We start from the raw sequence: 21,833 nt of genomic DNA on the forward strand, positions 1-21,833 counted from the left end.
TGAATTAAGGTAATGGATCTTTGAACTTCTGTAGTTTTGATTAAGAAGCTTCATCTTCAAATTCTGAGCCCAGAGCAGCTCTGTCATTGCTCATTAGTCTATCCTAAAAGACTAAAATGTCTTTTCTAAAAAGACTATTAGAGGAGAGCTATGCAGTGCAGAAGGGACTTGAGCTAAAGTGGTTATTGTCAGCCACATAAAGTTTGTATAGCATCTGTATTTATTGGAAAAATCTTTTCCATACTGTAATGAACTCAGATCAAATCTCCAGGCAATTCCCTGGTGTACAATTAGAGAGCCCAGTTCTCTCTCCCATCAATGTTTAGCCAATTCCATTGGATTTGAATTCTTGAATCCAGATTCTGGGCTGAATGTGATCAGCATCATCACCATGAAGGGACAGTCTGGTAGGGAAGAAAATGTGGCTGTGTTTGAGGACAATGTGAGGGTGCACACGCTTCCAAAGTGCCTGAGAAAACTGGGAAGAATGTTACCAACAGTGTGGTGAAATGGTGTTTGATTGCTTACTATCAGGAGCTATGCTTGACAAATACACATTTCCAGAGCAAGAATATGGCTGCCTTAAGAAATGAGTCTCCTTACTTTCCTAAGGACCATGACAAAGGAGTTCCACAGCCTGGGCTCAGTGCTGCACCTTTACTCTCCTCCTCATCCCTTCCGATATGTGTTTTTGTGTTTGTCTCCTCACCATTGTCTGTATCATAACTCCTGAACCTTCAGGGAACTCCCCAGGAATGCCCCTGCTGCAGGTAAATTCTTTCTGCCACTCAGTGTTTCAGAAATGTGTCTTCAGCAGCTGTTAATCTTTGCAACATGGAACTTACAGCCACAGTGGAGTAGGACTCTGGAATCAGTATTTGCACTAGTTTGACTGGGACAGATGTCAGACAAACTGGTCTGGTCTTCTATTTTAATTTTTAAACATCTTTTATTTTAAATTTTGCTATCCTTTGCCATTGGGCCAGGATTAATTTTGTTCAAACCTGTTATTTTCTTGACAATGGAGAGTCTTTACTTCCTTTTTTGCCTTTATATTTTTCCTTCTGATTTCTACTTGCGAAACATTTTGCTCAAAGTTTAAGGTTTGAGAAACCAGCTATTCTGAGGTACCCTGTATATAAACATACAAAAAAAGGAATTTCAGTAAATGTGTTTAAACTATAGTTTTGGTCCATATAGTAGCAAATCAGGTTATGACCAGGTTCTGAACTGAATCTGCAGTTCTGCTATGGATTTATCTTTATTGGAATTACCTTGTTTAGGGTGCAATACCTGTATGTTAGAGATGTGCACTACCAAATTTTAGAAGCTTCAGCTCTTCTAATGTCTGTAGGACCTTCATTAGTTCTCTTCTGGATTGAATCCATCATAGCTACAGGCCTTTTTTAGCAGAAGAGTGTTATCTCTCTGGGATAGATGTGCCTCAAGCAAACTGTGGATTAGTGGTTTTTGTTACTGTTAAGCCTCACCCTTGGACTTCATTTTCCAAGTCTGATGGAAAAGGAAGAGAAGAATAGTGTCTGACAGATTCCTTATAACAGCCATGCTGCTGAGGCAGTGCTGAAACAGCTGGGATTCTGCTGCAGTCAGCACAGAGCTTTTCCCCAGCACTTCAGATCTGCAGGGCTGGATTTTACAGGTGTGCTCACTGGGCTGTTCTGCCATTCCTAACACAGGTACCCCCACAAGCTGCAAGAAGTGCTTATCTCCTCTGTAAGAGGGCTCATTCCCCTGAGTACTGAGTGTGGTCTGATTTACTGCCACAGCAGCCTCAAGAAATCCTCTTTCCTGACTGCATTCTTGTCCCCCTAATGCTCATTCAGCTGGTGCCAGCTCGTGTTGTGTTAAGCCCAGGAAGCAAAATGAGCAGAAAGTCTTTTAAAGCAGAAGTGGCTTTGTGTGCCCAAGACCTTCAGCAAGGACTGGTGTCCCATTGTTAGCAGGGAGAGCCCACATTTATCTCATTCCTGCCCAGGAACACATTTCCTGATGGCTGCATTTTGCTCCCTCTGCTTGCACTTGGCACTGTTTCTACCAGAGCCTTTCAAGGAGCTTTACTTGCTGCCTTTGATTTTCATTTACAGATCAGCCGTGCCCTCTCAAGGTTAAACCTGCTTTGTCTGTCCCTTTACAAACCAACTCTTTGCATTCTTTCAGAATGTAGAAAATGACAGAAAGTCACTCTCCAAGACAAACATGCAGCAGCTGTGGGGATGGATCAAACAATCTTAATGCACTTGTTTGAAATGCTGGTTTCAGGACATAAAGGTTATCTTTTTTTCAAAACTACCAGCAAAGAGTAAACAAACTATAGACATAAAGTCAGATGTTAACTTGTATAGGGAAAAGTGATTCTAGTGCTATTTTTTTCTGTGAGTTCATCAAACTACATCTAACATTTATAGCTATGTATCCTACCTGATAGTTTTATGACTCTTTTCTAAACTGAACCCTAATCTCTCTTGGGTGCCACCTCCTGTGAACTTGGCCAGCCATCCCACACCAGCTGGATTCCTCACCCCTTTCTCCTTCTGTGGTGCTTTTGAACTAACACCCACCTTTCCAAACCCCTGCTGTGTGCAGTGCATTAAATATCTCCTGTCCAGTCACTGACTTTTCTTGCCTGAATGGTCACCAGGTTCTTTTGGCCTGCCACAGCCTACATGGCTCTGTGCAGTGCTTACTGTGTCTGCAGCATTGGATTTCCCTTGGTCTGTCTCATTAAACAGCTCAGCTCAGCTCCTTTCTGATGATCAACCCAATGTGAAATCCTACTGGTGTATTTATTGATTAGCTTAAAGGAGATACACACAACAGTAAGACAGCAAAAACTCTGTGTGGGAAAAAGCCAGCACTCAGGCTTTTCACACAACACAAAGCAAATCCTTCAGGAATTGGTGTTTGTCCCACAAACAGACAGGATTTTCTAGAGACAGAATAAGGGAGAGTCTGCAATTTCTCTTTTGTTTCACTCTAAGAGGCCATTCAGTACAAATGGAGATGAGAGAACAGGATCTTAGCTGGAGTCACTGAAACCAAGCTGAATTACACAAAAACTCCAGCACCTGGTTTTTTAATCCACAGAAGAAGAGGGATCTGTCAAAGCTGGTTCATCTGCCATCTGGCACGTATTTCCTGTACCTGCCTCTAATCTTGGGCTCATTTTTGCTGGTACATTTCCAGAATCAAATAAAGGGAACTTAAGCTCAGTATTTTTACTTTTACATGCTTTTCCCCATAAGTCAGGAACTTTTAAACAGTATATTTTTGAAAAAGCTTTAAAAGTTATTTTCTAGCTTCATTTTTGGTCAGTGAAAATTACAGAAAAGTAGTTTCAGGGTTATTTTAGTGGAAAGTGATCATTATAGACCAGTGACAAGACTTTGGCTGATCCTCTTGACTTCCCTGTGACATCATTTATCTTTGAATTTCTGCTTTTCCCTCTTGGTTTCAATGGGGAAAAAAGGTGTCTGGGACATTGTCTGGTGATCTGATGGAGACATTTACAACACCTCCACTCAACATTCCAGCTCCAAAATCTCACCTGATCACCCTTCACTTGAACCTGGAGTCATTTACTGCCAGTGAGACTGGAAACAATAATGAGGGAGAATACTGGATGATTTTAAACAACCCCTCCCTCCTAACTTTTCAAATTTTTATTAAACATTCTGTTCCTTCTTTTTTTATTCTTTTGGTGTCTGTTAAGTGAATTAATTATCTGAAGAAGTTGCTTCCCATGTCATGATGGCAATATGGCAGCAGCACCAAATGCCTGCCTGCTGCTTTTCTGTTTTTCTGACAGTCCCTTTCCTCTTTCACTTGCTCCAATCATTGTTTCCTAATTTAGACAGAAAAGGTAGAAGTTGAGAGTAAATAACCAGCCTTTTGCATTCCAGGTTGTGTGGCTGCTCCAAGCTGAATAATGAAACCCAGCAAGTGTTCTGGGGTTCCCTGGGCTCTGAGAACAAGTGGGAGCTCTGCTGCTGCACCAAATGTGGGCTGCTGACCCTGGCAGAGAAACAAGGACCTCGAGCCATGGGTTATGTACCCTGAAAAAGGGAGAGCACCATTGTGGTGTGTACCTTGTTTGGTCCTGAATGGTTGAATATCTCATTTCCTCAATGGCAGCTTGCTGTTTTCCACAGCTCATACTACAGAAAGCCTGAATGCAATCCATCAGAAGTATGTCTGGGATATTTGTAAGGTAAATGAACGAGCTCATAGTAATCACTGCTTCATATTTGATAAGATGCATGTTCTGGACATCAACAGAAGCTGTTTTGCCTGGTTGTTGTGGTTTTTTCCTCTACTCTTTTTTGATTTCTACTTATTTTGTTTTTCCCTCTGAGACATTGTAGCATGGATTTTATTTGAATCAAGGTTTCCCCTGTGTTTTCTATTCTCATGGCTGGGTTGTATTGCTGTGGCTGCCTCTGACAGCATCATCCTGAGGGATCCATAATCCCTGACACTTGCCCTGTCTTTTCTGGATTGTTCTGGGTCCTGGAGCTGGGAAGTCACTGTCCATCCATGGTGGAAAGGAAGGGAGATGTCTTTCTCCAGGCCATTGTGTGAGTTTGTGGCTTCACTTTTATGAACTCACTGACCAGCAAATTTTACACAGAAACAACTTCATCAGCTGCTCCCTGTCCTGTGGACAGCTCAGAATTGGGTTTGCACAGTGAAGGCAGAGGACAATGATTTCTAAACTTCCTTTCACAGTGGAGCTCCCCTGTGTTTCAGCTGCCTGCCTCACCAAGAGAGGAACACTTTCTTTCCTTGTAAGCTCACACGTCCTCCCCCCATCCTTTGCCCTTGCTTGTACAGAGAAGTCAAGTAAAAAAAGATCTTCTTTAGCTGACAAAAATCCAGACAATTTTTTGTACAAGTATCTGAGAAGTCTCCCTTGAGGATGTTTACTTAGGGCTTGTAAATTAGAGGCAGTGATAATTTCAGAGCCAGCTTCCAATTCCTTCACAAAGGTGTTGATATTCCATTATGGAAAAGAAGATCCATTTTGCCCCAGTGCATGCTCATAATTTCACTCACCAAGATACTCCTTTTTTGATCAGGTTATGAAACAATAACCTGCAAAAACAACAATCCCTTGAAGCTAATCACTACTGGAAAGGGGAGTCTTGCTTTACAGTCAATGGCTTTGATGCCTTGGGGGGTTCAAGTAAGGATCTGCCTTGATTGACAAGACCCTTTCTATAAATTTGAGCAATTAGACATCCCAGTAGCAGCTGCTGGGGAGATCTACTGGTCACAAAGCTGACAGAGATTGCAGTGCAGGTCTCCTGCTGCTCTCTCTGACATCCTGAAACACCATCTGCAATTTAAAACTGCAAAAGGAATTCTGACTCCAACGAGTTAGGTGAGTGCATGTCTGTGTTTGCTCCCTGTCATGGCTCTGGCTCATGAATAAAGCAGCAGGATTTGCTAAAGTGGCAAAGGATAAATGTTTGATTTGTTCTGAAGTTTGTCTATTTTGCTCTACATATATTTTTTAAAAATAAGGAGCTTTAGCATTTTTTTACCCTGTTGAAGGTTATATATAATCATACTCTCTTTAATCACATGTAAGACTCTAGTGTATACCTGGTGACATATATGATGCAAACATCATGTGCTGATCTAAAGCTCTGATTTAGCAAATGTAAATAATTTTGTTTAACAGGAGCCTAGAGACTCAAGCATCAGACAGGCAAATGGCAGTCCCAGCTCACTTAATTTTGGTCTGTCCAACTGAGGACAGACCCCAGCACACACCAGTCTGTGCCCCACGAAGTAGATGACTTTCTCAAAATTCAGTGTCAAACCTGGGGTTTCTAAGACAGATGTGTTTAAATGCAATGACAGTATGTGAATTGTAAAATGTGAATTGTAAAATGGACCTCATGTCTTAAAGCTACTTTCTAGCTCTCTTTTTTTGACAGGAGAGCTGTTCCAGAGAAGTTGCTTGCTTTCTTTGCTGAGACAGAAGGTCAACAGGTATTGGAGGTCTTGGTGGGCTGCTCAGGTGTGAGGAGTTCAGGGTTCCTGTGGTCACCTTGGCCATGTCCCCCCTGTCTGCCCAGCTCTGGTCACTGCCTTGGCAGGCTGGGCTGGGTGTGAGCTGTGCAAGCCCCTCTGGCTGCAGCCCTGGGAGAGGAATGGCACCAGGCCAGTGCACTGGGTGCTGGTAATACTCCAGTATTTTTCCTCTCCTTTATTTTTACTCAATTACTCTCCAGTAATACTTCTGGGAGATGCTGAGATTGTAGCACAAATTCAGGGATGCTTGGCTCCCAGCTGTGCAGCTCTTGGCTTTGTGTGAGCTCAGGACAGCCCAAGCAGGGTGGCAGAAAGGCATACGCTGCAAAACAAATGTGCAATATGGAGATTTCAGCGGGGCTGAAGCATGGGCTGGTGACTTCATGTCTTCCAGGCAAACTCCCACTGCTCTGTAGGGAAAGCCTTCACACTGCTGCATTCTGTGACAGACCTTTTTACTGAGATTTTCCACTTCTGGGAGTAGTGACCCCTCATTCCTCCCCCGGCCCCTCTTCTCCCAGGCTGAGTGAGGATGAGGTTTGAAGGGAGGAAGAGCTACCCCTGCCTCATCTGAGCCCATCCACCTGCCCTTCTCGCCTGCTGGGCTCTGCTGGCCCTGCCAGCCCTGCCCTCCTCTGCCCTCTGCCCTCAGCATGAAGCTGCCCTGGCTGATCCCCGGAGCTCTCCTTGTCCTGCTGCTGCCCGGCCGCGCCGCCGCGGCCTCGGCCCTGGACCTGCGGACGTTCGTGGGCTGCGCCGTGAGGGAATTCACCTTCGTGGCCAGGAAACGCGGCTGCCGCGGCCTCCGCGTCACCACCGACGCCTGCTGGGGACGCTGCGAGACCTGGGAGGTGAGGCTGTGGCACAGGGACACCCCTGGCTGGTGTTTGTACCTCAAAAAATCCCTCTGAAGACACCCACCCCCAGGGCCCATGGCCCCCTGGCTGCGCTGGCAGCGTTTGTTGTTGGCTGTCCCTCCCTCCTGCCACTGCCCCACAGGGGAATGGAAGCCATGTGATGATATTAATGAAGCACTTATGTAATGCTCTTACTACGCAGTCTGAAAGCCTCTTACAGCTTGAACACTTAAGGAGAGAGGGACTTTATTACTTTGCTTGAAAAAAAACCGTATTCCTTGGAGATTAGGATGTAGCTCCCAATTAGTGGGTAATATATTTTATTCCAAAAAGCAGATCCCAAAGATAATGTCTGTTTCTAATTCGGTCCCGTTTTAAGCCCTGTATAAATGTGAAGTGTTTAAGTTTTAGGGGTGTACAGAGAGAGAAAGAACGAGCGTAAGTTCCTCCACACACATGTCAGAGAGCAAGTTTCTGACATTACTGTTCAGCAACCAGAGAGCTCAAGGGGCCAATCCCAGTTTAATTTATTCAGAAAACCTCGAGTGACTCAGAGGGATTTTGTCCACATGAACCTCGAGTGACTCAGAGGGATCTTGTCCACATGAAGACAAGGACTCTACATAAGTGACCAGAGGAGGAGCAGGGTCTGTGTGCCAGCCCTGACTCCCATTCTTCATGACTTGTTGGGATGAGGGGAGAGGCTACCAGTGGCAGATTCCATGCTGGGATAAGGTGCCTGTGAGGGATCTCTCAACCCCTGCTTCCCCCTACTCCCAAGCTCTTCTGGCATCTCAGATCTTGCAGCCTCTCCTGCTGTATTGCAATACCCCTGGGGTGTAGCTCAGCTAAATACACCTGGCTGTCGGTGTATTCTGCACATCTTCTTGCTGAAATGTTGTATTTGTTCTCTCCCACGTTTTTGTTTCCCAGGGAGGGCTCTTTGCACAGCACAGAGGCAAAGAAAGAAATTAAAATGTCTCCTAGCTGGGAGATATTAGGCAGTGGGCTCCCATTCCTGTATGTGCTGCCCATTCCTGGAGTCTTTGGAAAATGGGTGCCCCTGTTAAGGAGAAACTGATTTTTCAGCAAAACCAATGCCACTGTGATACCACATGGCAGGGTGGGTTTCAAGGCCTTCAGGCTCCCATCATCTTCTGATGGCTGAGGTCTCTGGCCAAGCTGATTTTCTCCAGAGGAATTGCAGACTTTTCTGCTGGCTGCTGTGCCGAGAGCTTTCTCCACAGTGTGCAGCCATTAGGATTTGTGGGAAGTGCAGCCTGACAGAGAGGACTGGTCTGGCTGAGAAAAAACCCAGCCCTTGGCACCTGGATGCACTCCCACTCTTAGGCAGCTTGTGCACATGAAGGGTTTCCAGCAGAATGTGTTTAATGGAAAATCAATGCTCTTGGAAGAAAGCATTTGGTCGAAACACTCAGACTCTGCTAAAAACCAGCATTTGGGATAATCTTTTGTCTTCCTTCAAGCAGGTTTTAATTGGAGCTTTATGCTTTAAGCAAACTGAAACACATACATGCACCCACTCCTCTCCATGGCAGGGCTCCAAGAGGCAAGTGTTGAAGGATGTAGCCTAAAATTTCTTTCCACAGCCCCTTCCACCTGCTCCAGTAGCTCCTCTATTCACACAAAATCCCCTTGAGGAAACTGGGGCTCCAGATGTTTGTCTTGCTTCTTGCCTGAGGCCAGCAGTTCTCCCCTGCAGAAACCAATCCTGGAGCCTCCTTACATCGAGTCCCACCACCGGATCTGCACCTACAACGAGACCAGGATGGTGACGGTGAAGCTGCCCAGGTGTGCCCCTGGCGTGGACCCCTCCTACACCTACCCCGTGGCCATCCGCTGTGACTGTGACATCTGCTCCACTGCCACCACCGAGTGTGAGACCTACTGACCTCCCCTCCCAGCCTGGGCAAGGAGGGGACAAATTCTCCCCCAGCTTCGCACCCTTGGTACCTCCAGCATTCTGCAGGGTGTAAAGCAGCCCAGAATTTGATCTCTCCCTGTAATGCTGCTGCTCACTGACTTTTCTGGGCAGATGAGGCTTAATCCCCTCTCCTCATGCTGCTCAAAGCATTATTGCTGTAGAAACCCACAGCCTTAGACTAGCAAATACATGGTAAAAAGAAATGTTGTAGTTTCCCTTCCCTCTGTGTGACCTTTCTCCCTGCACACGGACAGAACAGCCACTGGGGTGTGAAAACACCCCAAAAAGGCATTGCCTTCTCCACAACAGCCTGATTCATCTGGGGTTTAGCTTCTTCCCAGTAACATTAATGCAGTTACCAACACTTCCACCACCTCCCCCTCCCAGCCCCACTAGTTAATCTTACCCTGCAGTCATTCAGGAGTTACAATCAAAGAAAAAGGTCTCAAGGCCAATGAAATGGAAATAAGTATTCAGATCACTACCTTGAAATTAGGGAGAATGCATACTCAGCCCTGACTCAGCCAAGGACTTAAGCTCATGATTAAGTGTTTTGCTTAATATCAGTGGACTTTTACAGTTAAGCATGTATTTCAGTGCTTTGCTTTATTGGAGCTATTTTGTTGAAAAAAAAAATTACCTCACAAGGGACAATTCCTGAAAAAAAACCAGAACAAAGAAATACACATTATGTACAGAACCATCTGCTTTTGTCCAGGGATTGGAGGGAAAATGGCTTCACATGGAATCAGTGAGACTCTGCAGAGCCCAAGGCATCTCTCCTGACAATTTCCAGAGTCAGAGGGACCAAGCCAAAATGCAAGGATCATGGTTTGGTTTCAGTGAGCCCCTGGCTGAGGTGGTGGGAAAGAGGGAGCTAAGGAAGGGTGTTCCCACAGCTCCCTGAGACCTGCTCCTCTGAGGGTGCACACAGAGCTGGGGGACAGCCAGATGTGCCTGCAGGAAAGCTGTAGAGTGTCCAGGAATGGTGGGTGAGACATGTCCAGCACAGGAAAGAGAGCAGATGTTCCACAGGACACTTCACACCTCCTCAGACCCACTCTTTACAAACCAGGGGGACACCTGGGGGCTGCCACAAGAGCCCCCTGTGACCACAGCCACACAAGTGCCTTTGTTCCCTGGTTCCCACCTGCAGGAGGACACACTCACATTCATCTCTCATTTCTCCCCTGAACAAGATGGGAAATTAGGTGAACAAAGGAAGATTTGCCAAGTGGGAGAGGCCCAAAGGAGCTCACAAAACGAAGACACCTTCTCAGATAGCCATTAGGAGAGAATTGCTGCTCAGAGTGATACCTGCACCTGTCCTCCCCCACTCAGTGCCTTGTCTCCTGGATGCAGTCACCTTCATTTACAGGGATGCATGCTTGAAACTACCCCAGGTGTCCTGTCCACACTGAGACAGATTTAATTTAACCTGTAATTTATTGGTTGGTACAATTTTTTTTATCTTTAAAAGCTGTACTATGACTAAGTAGGAAGATCCCATTCTGTAATTCTGAATAGAGACTGCTATGTCCAACAGCATCAGGAGCAGTTTTTTTGCTGATGCAGAGTTTAACTACCCTTTAAAAAGTCCTCATGTTTTGTTTCAAATTGCACCTCACGATCCCTTTGATAGTGTCAGTTGGTGTTACAGTTATTGTGGGAAACCTGCAAATTGTTTTGTGTCCTTAATAAACCTCATAAGTGTAGTATGAAAGCAATTTCAAGCAGTGTGTGCCTCCTTTTCTGTGTGTAGAGATTTCTCACGTAGAATATCTATAAGCTCCTACAAACTCTTTGCCAGAGCTGTGAGCACCTGCAAAACATCTCCTTGGTGTGAAGTCATTTCCTTCACTGAATTTCTCTGATGGACTCTGGCTGTGCTTCAGTCTCAGGATTAGAGGCAGGGTTAGAAAGTGGCAAACTTCCTTCCTTTGCAGCCAGCAGGAAGTCAGGGCTGTACCCGGACACGGTGAGACAGTAGAAACCTCAGCAAGTGATCAGAACAAAACACTGCAGGGTGGGAAAAGGGTTTTGACTGATGCAGCCAGCCTGGGGAACAGAAAGGGGAGGTGGGAAGGATGTACTGACTGAAACCAAGTCAGCAAAATGCCACTTTGAGATGATCTTTCAAGGAGGAGAGCAAAAGAGGTGCTGTGGAGCTGCCCTGAGTGACAGAAATCCAATCAACACCAGATTGTAAATGTGGAACTTTACTCCCAGAAGTTATTGCACCAGTAGGCCTTAATTCTGTTAAATTCATATCATTTTTTATACTTAAAATTACAGAATATTTTGAGTTGTTTCTAGTCTAGCCTGCCTGCAAAGAGCAGGAACATCTTCCACTAGACCAGATTCCTCAAAGCCCTGTCCTACCTCACCTAGAATGTTCCCAGGGATGGGGCATCCACCACCTCTCTAGCCAGTGTTTCACCATCTTCTCTGTAAAACACTTGTAAAAATCAACCCTCTTTTTGTTTAAAACCCTTACTCCTTGTCCTGTCACAACCTGTGACCAGATCTTTAGTTTTCACATCCTTAATGCTGCAGCTGGGGTGGTACATCCTGCCCAGAATTTGTAGGCAGCCAACACAGCCCACATATTTCAGAGCATGAGAAGCTTCTTCCCAGGCAAAGTCCACCTCCTTGGGAGCATTTTAATGCTTTTTAGAGCCATGGATTTAGATGTCACCACCCAACCTGTCCAAAGCAGTTGAACAGCTTGTCTGTCTTTGGTATGTGTTTGCAAGGAATGTTTGTCACAAAGGCCATGACACCTCAGGTATTCTCTCTCCCACGAAAAGCAGTGGGTTTATTTGTGCCTCAGTTTCCCTTTTGGACACTGGGAATGTTGCTGCAGGTGGTTTTTTCCTCTCTACAGTGTGTTCTGCGGTGTACAGGCTGTGAGCCCCCCAGGCACATCTGTATCCTGCAGTGCACTCAGTGCCTGCAGGATAAATAGAAATTATTACCTTTATTGTAGGGATTAATAGGTTTATTTTAGAAATTAATAGGTTAATTGTAGTTCATTGAACCTGAACAGCAACGATCACTGCCCTGCAGAGCTTTGATTTGTCAAAATGCCCTCCTGTTCCATGACAGCCACAGCAGTCCACTGGCCCTGGGAGCTCAGCTCCCCTGCAGCTGGTGTGCCCAGCCCCAATGACCCTGCCAGAAATCAGTGTATTTACCCCAGTACAGAGCTGAGCTGCCATGAGAGGGAGGGCAGGATGCCTCCCTGCAGGGGTGTTCCCTGCACTGACTGGATTTCTGTCTGGGAGATGGGACAGGCAGCTGCCCCCTGCTCTCTTTGTACCCACATGAAAACACTGGAAGCAGCACCCAGGCTCAGAGCAAAGCCTGTCTCACCCAACATCCTGCCAGGGACTGTGGCCAGCTGTGGGTATTCAGAGAAATGTGAAAGCATCAAGGCTGCATGGCTCCATCCTTCCCTTGGCTATATCCACCCAGCCTTATCTGGCAGCAATTTAGGAATTTTCTGCTCTGGGGGATTCCTTTGGCACATTGCTGTTAACCCCAGACATGTGGGTCCTCCGTGCCTCCTCTTCCCAGATAAAATCAGGCCATGGAAAGTCTGGTGAGTAATGCCACCTTCCTCTGGGGGAAGGTGAATAAAATATATTCCAGGCTATATGCTGTGCCCTCTTGGATGGTCCTGGCTCCTCTGAGGATGTATCCATTCACAGCAGCCAGGGATTTGGGCTGCAGTGCCTCTTTATTTGGAATAAACCTTGATATCCTTTGTCTTTTCTCTGCAAGTGCTGCAGGCAGGGCTGGTTAAACCTGCTGAGGTTCACAAGCTGCAGGAACATGAAAAGAGCCTTCCTCTGGTGAAACTTGCTTTGGTCCAGCCAAGATGAGGGATGTTGTTCAGGAGTGGTGGGATTTCTAGGCTTAACTTGAAGACCAGACCATCTGGTCAATGAGATTGCTTCTGGTCTTGAAACTAATTTTAATGAACAGATGGGTAACAAAGGCACTTTTTTTTGTAATTAATTTTGTTACTTTTTAAAAAACAAGATCCACATCTCTGCACTGAATCCCTGGAAGACTGGAGCCAGTCATATTCTTATTTCCAGACCAGCAAGGCTGTCTTTCCTCTTGTAAATTCTTCACCACCATAAGCCTTTCACTCTCCCTCCTGACCCTCCCTGCCCTGGCTGCTGGACCAAAGGGTGCACAGCTCATTATCTTCCTTGCCAACATGTTGGTAGATGTTTTTCCTACCTGAAAAGTCCTGCAAGGTTCATGTGATGAGCATCTGGGAAAATAAACACAGCAGCACACCTCCCCAAAGGATGCTGTCAAAATACTTTGAAATACATTTATTTTGTTAAAATAAACTATGTACAATAAACAATATTAATGTGCATTACAATATACAGTAATTACATGTTTAAAAGATGATAAACAGAAGAGTACAGAATTATGTGCTGTAAATAGGAAATTAATAGTGTTTACATGATTTTTAAACTATGCAGAACACATTCGCTTAAAAACTGAATTTCCTTGGTTTGAAATTGTTTTGCTTTGAATTCTGAAGATTTGGTTAATCTTTGGAAAAAAGGCATACCACTCAAAAGTCAGACATACTGTTTTAGTGCCCATCCTTTGGTTTCACCAGCCCCATATTCCAGCAATATTGCACACAGCTTTGGAGAAAAATTCAGTTACTCACATCAAGGAAGTGACTCTTTCTCCTAACTGGCTGAGACCTGACTGGTGATAGTTAGGTCCTGATTTGTGTTGAGGTCATTACATCTGCTTCACCAACTCAATCAGAACAACTTGTTGAACCTGTTAGTTTTAAGCATTTATTAAGGAATAATTTTAAATATTACTATTAAGTAAGCACAAAAAGAAAGGAATGAAATGTCCTTGTCTTTGTGTTCCCGGGGAGCAGAGAATCTCTGTGCAGTGAAATTCTTGTATTTGTAGAAGTGCATCAACATCATGACACATTAAACTGGATTCAGTTGTGCTCACACTCCATCTCCCTGCTCCTCTCTGCAGCCTGCTTTGAAGTCCTCCCAGTCTCGAGGTGCTGCTGAGCCCCAGGTGGGACTCCACAGAGGCATCTCCCAGCCCGTTCACCAGCCTCAATCCTTATTTTTTGGGGCATCAGGGCCACCACACCATGTCCTTCTCTGCAGCATTTCCCACCTGGCACCCTGGGCTTGGGTCACTTCTGCTCGTGAGTGAAGAAGACTTTGCCAGTGTCTTTCCCCTCTCACGTAAATTTTTGTTATTGCTTATCAGTGAATTAATATTTACAAGCTTGGGGAGAGTTTGGGCTCATTTGCTCCACGCTGAGAGGGCAGTTCAGTGCCTGCCAGGTCTGTGATGCACTTAGAGCAGCTGCCTATTTAGGGGAAAAATACTGAGAGGGACAATATGATAGCCACACTCTGGATATGATTTACCCACAAACTGCTTTGACAGACATCAGACAAATTTTTCTACAGGTTATCAATACAAAAAAATGTGTTCGAAGATCTGGAAACTGTAGACTGGTGACAACTGTTTACTCTGAATTCATTAACCTCAATCAAAGTCAAAATTCACCAGAGTTGGTATCAGTGAGAGCTCAAGCTGATCTTCACCAAAACCACATCAAACCTGGTGTCCTGAATGGCATGAGATGAAATTAAGCGACAGCAATGAGTTTAGGGTCTTTAAGCAGAGATAACCATATGTTTTGAATATTACACTGTTAATAAAATGTAACTTTCATCTTCAGCTCAGTAGTGGTTGAACTGAGGCATTTCAGATCCAGCCTCCAAAGGTGACATCATCAAAGTCTTTGGATGCCCCAACTCCTTTCAGGAGTCCTTAACCAGCAGCCAGAAGGTATAAAGGATTCTTGGACCTGGCTCAGTGTATCTGTGTGCTCAAGGCTTGGTCAGCCAAAATAAAAGGTCAGAAAAGGAGGAAGCATAAAGATTCTCAAGCATTTTCCACATTAGTCATGTGGAAAACCCCATTGAAATTTTCCATTGCCTTCATGAGAATTGAAATGAAGCCAACATAGAGCATCTTTGAAAATCCCACCCTACCATTATAGTTAGAAGCAGCCAAACACTGCATTATGGTCTGCACAATATGAAAAGGGATGGGGATCCATATTTTCAAAGTTGAACAGATTTTTCATCACTGACAGCAATGCACATGAGTTTTTGCTTGTTGCTCTGGGTTTCTGAAGTAATTTTCCTCCTTACAATGAGCTTCTGACTCTTTTTGCTGTTATGATGTGGCTCCTGGAACTGCCCAAGAGAACAGATTTTTGTTCCCATGTTTATGAAAACTTAACTGAAACAAAGAAAAGAGAAGTTGAAGATTTTTTGTTGTTGCTGTTCTAGTTATGGGTGTCCCCTTAACATCTTAAAATGAAATTTAAGGTTTAGGATCAAACAGACTAATTGTGGCTCTGGGCCCTGATTTTGCAGCTCTCCCCCAAAGCAGAAGTGATTCTGTTGCATTCATGACTTGGTGATTTTGTCCTGACTTTTTGATGCAAAAATATTTCTATTCCTGTTTTGTTTTGATAGGTGAAGACAGCTGAGATCACAAGCCACTACTGAAATCAGTGGGAGGCTTTTTCCTGCTTTCAGATGGTCTTTATTCACCAGGAGGAAAATAAACATTCATAGTGGAAATTTGTCATCATTTTTGCAAAGAGCTCAAATGTGACTAGAAGTTTTCTGACGTGGGTCACTCCATGCTCACCTCCTGTCACAGCAGATGCTCTTCCAGTCCTATAGAGTTGTGAACCAACAAAATGTTCTGTTATTTCCAGATTTTCCTTTTTGAATGTAGGATAGAACAACGTTACAGGTCCTCCTCAGGGAAAAAGAAAATCCATGGAGAAAGGCATGTGCAGCCACATTCCTACATTCTCCCTCTTTGTTTAACAAATGAGCATATGGATTGCTTTGTGGGAGAAGACAAATGTGCTTTTAGACAATCCTGGCCTGAGACAGATTGATGCCACTGCAAATTATTTTTAATCCAGATGAGGTTTCCGTGTGGTGAGTCAAGAGGTATTTGCTGTGTCACTTGGGAAAAAAAGGTACAGGAAAAGGTCACAGACACTAAGCAAGGTATAAAAGCAGAGGGGCAACTTTCATATATGAATTAAAGGGAGAGATAGGCTGCCCAGGGAAGTGATTGGGTCACCATTTCTGAAGGGATTCAAAAGAACACAGGCCACCACCACTAGAGCAGCTGGCAGAGGTTTTCTGGTAATTAAACTGCAAGGACAGATCACCAATCAGCCTCCCTCCTGATCTGAACAGTGCCAGTGGGATGGAATGAGACAGGAACAACTTGGAGAGAGTTCCTTGTGAAGAGATTCTCTTCAGTTGAGGAGGACTACCAAAATCTCTCCCTTTAATAAAAGCACTTGGAATAACTTTATTTCATATTAAGATGCAGTGCTATTTAATTCTGTGTCTATCTTGAATGCTTTGAGTGCTTCAGGAGAGAAAAAAAGGTGACAAATATCAATGTCAGCTGCTGAAATAATTGTTTTGATTGTCATGCTGGACTTGGGGTGAATTCAGTAACTACACAGGGCATATATCCAGTTGAACAAATGAGAATGGACCTCAGTGGGGTTAGAGCCTTGTTTCTGCCTTCTACCCAACTTTTCAGAGCTCTGGGAGGCACAGGACAAACTGTGAGTTTTTGTGGGACCTCCTTCAAGTCATGCTGGAAGTGGCAGGACTGTCCCAGTCCCACTGTCCTGGTGTTTTTACAGGGCTCTAAAGGGCAGAGGCATCTGTAGGAGGTTTTAATGTGATAACAACTGTGATGAATTAAGATCTCTCTCAAATACCTCTAATCTCTCCTTGCAGGGATTTGCATGAAAACACTTTGGGAACTCTGCTTGAAACAGTAGCTTCAGGTTAAGAACTCTGGTTAGAACAGGAAGGTTTCAGAAGAGGCCAAAGGAGATGAGTTTTACAGGATCCAGCAAGTTTCCTGTAAGTTGTGAGTGCTTTTGAAATGACAGCAGACTATTAGCAAAGGCAGCTCTGTCAGGAAAGGCTTTGACATCAGCTGCATTAAGGGGATGCTGTCAAATAAGTTCCAGGGATGGTTTCTAACCTTTATGACTCTCCTTAACAGTGTTCCTTTTAAGGTGAAATTGGGATCTGATTTCTAGCTCATCTCACAGTGAGTAAACTCATCTCCTTTCACCTGGCAGTCCTTTATTGATTTTCTTTCCTTATTACTAATGGTGCTTGAAAAATAACTTGAAGTTTATATCTGTGGCCTTATGCCTGCACTTGCACTATGTCTGCTGTTGTGGTTTTTCTGAAAATAAGCTTTACTGCCTTTCACACACCATCTGCTGCTTTAAAAAAAGGCATTAGGTATGACTTGCCAGATAGTCAATGACTCTCCTTACGTCTGCCTACAATCCCATTCTAAAGCCTCTTGGCCTGTGCTGTTCCTGCCTCTCCAACACAAAAAAATAGTGTAACAGGGCAGATCCTGGAGAAATTGCCACATTTCATGGACAGGTCTGTGTACGTAACCTAACACAGGAATAATGTTTATGGGACCTGCATTAAACATGGCTTTTCAAAAACCATTTATTTTTGCTGGAAGAAAAATGAAAATAAATGGCATGCAGAGGCCATTTCTCAGTGGATTGTAACCACTGTCCCTTTTTTGCAGCTCCCAGAATTCAAATTTTGGTCAAAATCAGTTTGCAAAACTTGAAATTTTACTGTCTCACAAGCTTGACATGCTCCATTTTGTAAGTGCAAAGAAACCCTATTTAGCCTTAACATTGTATGTATATTACCACTTTTCTATCTGCTTCCTGTATGCAAGGATTTGTTCAGGTTGCTGCAGTTTAACACATTAGGGCAGCAGCATTTCAGCTTCTCCATGACCATATGTTTTGTAGGTAATTTCCCTCAAACCACTGCAGTTACATCAATGCTACAACTGCCCACTTGATTTTTGATTTTACTGCTGATCCCATGCCATTCTATTAAGATTAACAACCACCCCTGGTACTCAGTGGCAGGCAAATAAACCCAATTTAATAATTTGTGGCATTCCCTTGCTGCATGCCAGGGTGCTCCATTTCACTTTTCCAGTGTGCTTGTTATGTTAGGATGAGCTCAGCTGTCACTCTGGATTTTCTATTTCCTCTATTTCCACATTTTTTGAAGCTCTAAGAAAATCAGGCAGCTTCAACCTGAGCCCTTGCATTGTGCTTCAGCTAAACCAGACTTCACCTTCTTCCACCAGAGACTCATACATCACTCTCCAGCAACCTACATGAGCTAAACCAATCATCCTAATTAATTTCCACTGAAGTGAAAGGCAGCACAGTGCAGATATAATTTCCCTGAAATCTGTTCAAGGCCTTTTTGTTGTTGTTGTTTCAGTGGACTTCTAGTCATATTGTAAGGCCTAAATATTAATTTATTTAATCCATGCCTAGTTCTCCTCATACTCTAATATATTTTTACACCTTATAGTTCAGCTGATAGACAGTGTCCTGTTGAGGTGAACACTCACAGCTCTGTCTGGGGATGGACAAAAAGTCTGTTGCATGGCATGAGCTGGGCTTTAGCAGCCAGGCCCTCTGAAGTAAATGCCTGGGACATAACAAAACCAAACAGAAAATATGCACAAAAATCACCAGCAATGAGGGGAACTTGTCTGTTTCAGATATGGCTCAACGGTGTTTTCATTTGAATATGTTTGTGTGCAAGGGGAAAGGGATGGTGAGTGGAAGCTACTGGGTAAAAAAAAAAAAGAGCAAAGCATTTGCCTCAGGTCTGATGGCTTTGGTCAGAGAGAACTGTTGATTTCTACCTGGAAATGTTTTGGGGTGTCAGAGCTGGTTTCTGTACCTGTCCATGGTAAGCTGGGGTTGGAATTAGGTGATCTTTGAGGTCCCTTCCAGCCCACAGCATCCTACAATTGTATGAAATTGAATTAGTGCTGAGGGAGGAGCTCAGATCCATGAGCCTGGTCCTGATGCAGGACTGGGCACTGCACCAAGCTTGGGTCCTTCCATGTGCCCTGTGTGCTGTTCCCACATCCTGCTGCTGTCACTCTGGCCAACACCAGGTCTGGTGGCAGGTGTGTTCTCAGCCAGGACACTGTGCTTCCCAAGGGGAGAGGGCTGCCAGTCTCCTGGGATGGGGTGCAGAGGGGACCAGGGCCCATGTCCCCAGCCTGGGACTGTTGTCCCACTGCTGTCACTTGCTCCCTCCTGGCTCTCCTGGACATGCTGGCTACAAAGACAGCTTCTGCAAGGAGTTACATCTTCAAATCTGTGTGTGCTGGTGCTGGGATTTCCTGCTTGGGGGATGAAATCCAGGACGAGACAGACTTGCAGCACTGCCAGGGTACCCAGAGGCAGCTGCAAGTAACAAGACACCCTTGAGTTCACCTCTGAGTGTTTGTGCTGCGATGTGCGAAGCTGCAGGGTCATGGCAGAGGCTTTAGTGACAAGGCACAAATTTCCCCAGCAGCAAGGGGAGGTCACAGGAGCTTCCCTTCCCCTGTGGGCTGGGTTTCCCATCTCCATGCTGGTGGCTGCAGCTGCCACTGGTGGAAAAGTCCACTCCTGAGCATGGCAGCCACACTGTGGAACAGAACTCTCTGTAGAGATGGAGAAATGGGAGCAGACAGAGAAGAAACCAATGGGAGGAGGGAGGCTACAAAAAGTCAACAAGTTCACAACTCTGCTTTGATGAGGTTTTTTACAGAAATACTTCATTAAAAAAGGATAATTTTAAGGCAATTGGATCACCTCAAAGCACTTAAAGTCAGTATGACCTTTGGCTTTTTTTTTTTTTCTTTTCCTATTCTTGGCTGTTGGGTGAGATGTAGAAATCCAGCTGATCTGTAAGGTAAATTCTCAGTTGCCATGGCAATATGTCTCATTCTTGTTCTCAGTTGGAAGAGAGATTGTTCCATGCTGCTATTTCATGTCTAGGGCAACATTCTTTGGTGGCAGAATTTCTTTGTTTCAGTACATTAATGCTACAACTCTGTACTTCCTTTCCCAGCTTAAGGAAACATGGCTCAGCCTGAACATTCTTCTGTAAAAATACAGTTATTTGCATTTTTTTTTTTTTTAGTTTAAGAACATTCCTTGAGTCTGGAGGTAAATGTTGATCCATTTTGATAGCTTGGGCGCAGCAACATCCTGATGCTGTGAAGTTTCACCATTAAGTGAAAATAAACTGGAATCACTCCACCTTTTGCTTCCATGTGGTTTGAACAAACTAAAGTATCTCCTGAACTAGCAAGTCTTATAAAAGAAAAGCAATTTTAAAGTACATCCTACCTATAGTGTATATCTTACATATTAGATTTCTACAGATCTCCAAGTGCTTTCAGTCAATTCAGATTTAATTCCTAAGGACTGCAAATTCCTAATTTTGATCAGTTCTTACTTAAGGCCACAAGAGGAGTTTCTCCTGTTTCTTTTGCTGTCTTTAGCTCTTTGTTTTGTCACAAGCCACCTTCACCTTATTCCTAAGGTGGGGAGCCAAGCAGGCATCCTGGTTTCTGTTGGTGCAGTCTGCAGCAGTGGGAACAGGCTGCAAAACAGCTCTGGAGGGTTAGGAAAGCACAGAGACAGGAGTTGGCCAAGGGTGATGCAGCTTGGAGGTTTCACAGCATGGAGAGCTCCTATATTTGGATAAGAAGGACCCTTTTCTGGTCATGCTCCCTGTTTCAGTTGTGTGTGACCTTCATTGCCTTTCTAACCTGCTTGGTTTCACTGAACTCAGCTGGCTCTGCTTCCCAGGGGACGTCACACAAGGGTGCAGCACCTGTGGCACTTTGCACAGCGCTTCTTCTTCTTCTTGGGGTGGAAAATGGTCATGATTGCCTCATCAAAGACAGTCTTAAGGCCTTTCTGTGTGAGTGCTGAGCACTCCAGGTAGCACTGGGCTCCGATCTGAAAGAGAGGAGGGAAAATGAGAGTCAGTATGCACTGCTGGGAGACACAGTGTGATGCTGTTCCAGCATCTTTCTGCATTTAGAAAGGAGTCAGACCATTTCTCTGTATCTGGCTGCCTGTGGGGTGAAGGGACAAGCTCATGTGGTCTTCCTGAGGAATCAGCATCAACATGAGTATCTCACCACATGGGGGTGATTTGATTGCCTGCAGGAATTCCCTGCACAGCCCTCCAGAGAGAGGAGAGCTGCACCCATGTTTGAGGGCTGGACCAGGAGCTTGGCCTCCTGCCTGTGCAGCTGGGAAGGCTTCTGAGGAAATGCTGGGTTGGAGTTGAACCCTTCACACACTTGGCTCTTCTCCCCTGAACTGTCACTCTTGTGTCCTGCCTCCTCCAGTCCCAGGGAGCTGCTACCTGGGGAGGGCTTCCAGCTGGTTTCTGGGAATGGGGAAACATCATTTTGAGATAGGAGTCTCCTGGGTATGCTGGCATGACACAAACACCCACAGAGGCCTGGGAAAGCAGCCTCAGCTTATTCAGCAACCTTGTGGCTTATTCAGCTTGTTCTGCTCATGATGCTCAGATTTTGAGGGCCAGGGACAGTAATAGCACCTGCAGCATATAAGGTGACAAGGCCAGGATCCAGAATCCTGCACCCCAGGGCTTGGGGAGTGCTTCTGACCCCCTACATTTCCAGGAGAAATGTACAGTCCCACAGAAACTTTGGGAGCACCTTCTCTGCTGCCTGCAGTGCCATGGATAAGTGGGAATCCAGTTGTCTGTGCTTTTGTAAGGGAAAGGGAGGAGTTTGACAGGAGGTGGCTCGACTGCAGAGAGGGGTTTGCCACATGCATCTCCTGGCAGAACCCTGAGCAAGAAACACTTGACTTAGATAAAACAGGTAGTAAAATCTGTTTTGATGTCCATTTGCCACCTGCTGCCCTGTGTTCCTCAATGCTTTCCTTAGACCTTGGCCATGGCACCTGCCAGAGATCA

At 44.9% G+C, this 21,833-nt stretch overlaps 2 protein-coding genes across 2 annotated transcripts in view; one reads left to right on the forward strand and one right to left on the reverse strand.

The window, feature by feature from the left end:
- The first annotated feature begins 6,713 nt into the window (after window positions 1–6,713).
- GPHB5 (glycoprotein hormone subunit beta 5) lies at window positions 6,714–8,829 on the forward strand. The gene is made up of 2 exons (XM_036384282.1): window positions 6,714–6,911; window positions 8,641–8,829. The coding sequence occupies exons 1-2, from the start codon at window positions 6,714–6,716 to the stop codon at window positions 8,827–8,829; spliced, it is 387 nt and encodes a 128-aa protein (XP_036240175.1).
- A 4,359-nt stretch (window positions 8,830–13,188) lies between these two features.
- RHOJ (ras homolog family member J) overlaps window positions 13,189–21,833 on the reverse strand; it is a 61,092-nt gene continuing 52,447 nt past the window's right edge. The window contains exon 5 of the mRNA XM_036384570.2: window positions 13,189–20,836. Coding sequence (XP_036240463.1) covers window positions 20,690–20,836 — 147 coding nt within the window. The 3' untranslated portion in view covers window positions 13,189–20,689. The remainder of the gene's footprint in view (window positions 20,837–21,833) is intronic.

Source organism: Molothrus ater, chromosome 6, assembly GCF_012460135.2.
Source record: "Molothrus ater isolate BHLD 08-10-18 breed brown headed cowbird chromosome 6, BPBGC_Mater_1.1, whole genome shotgun sequence".
NCBI classification, from domain to species: Eukaryota; Metazoa; Chordata; class Aves; order Passeriformes; family Icteridae; genus Molothrus; species Molothrus ater.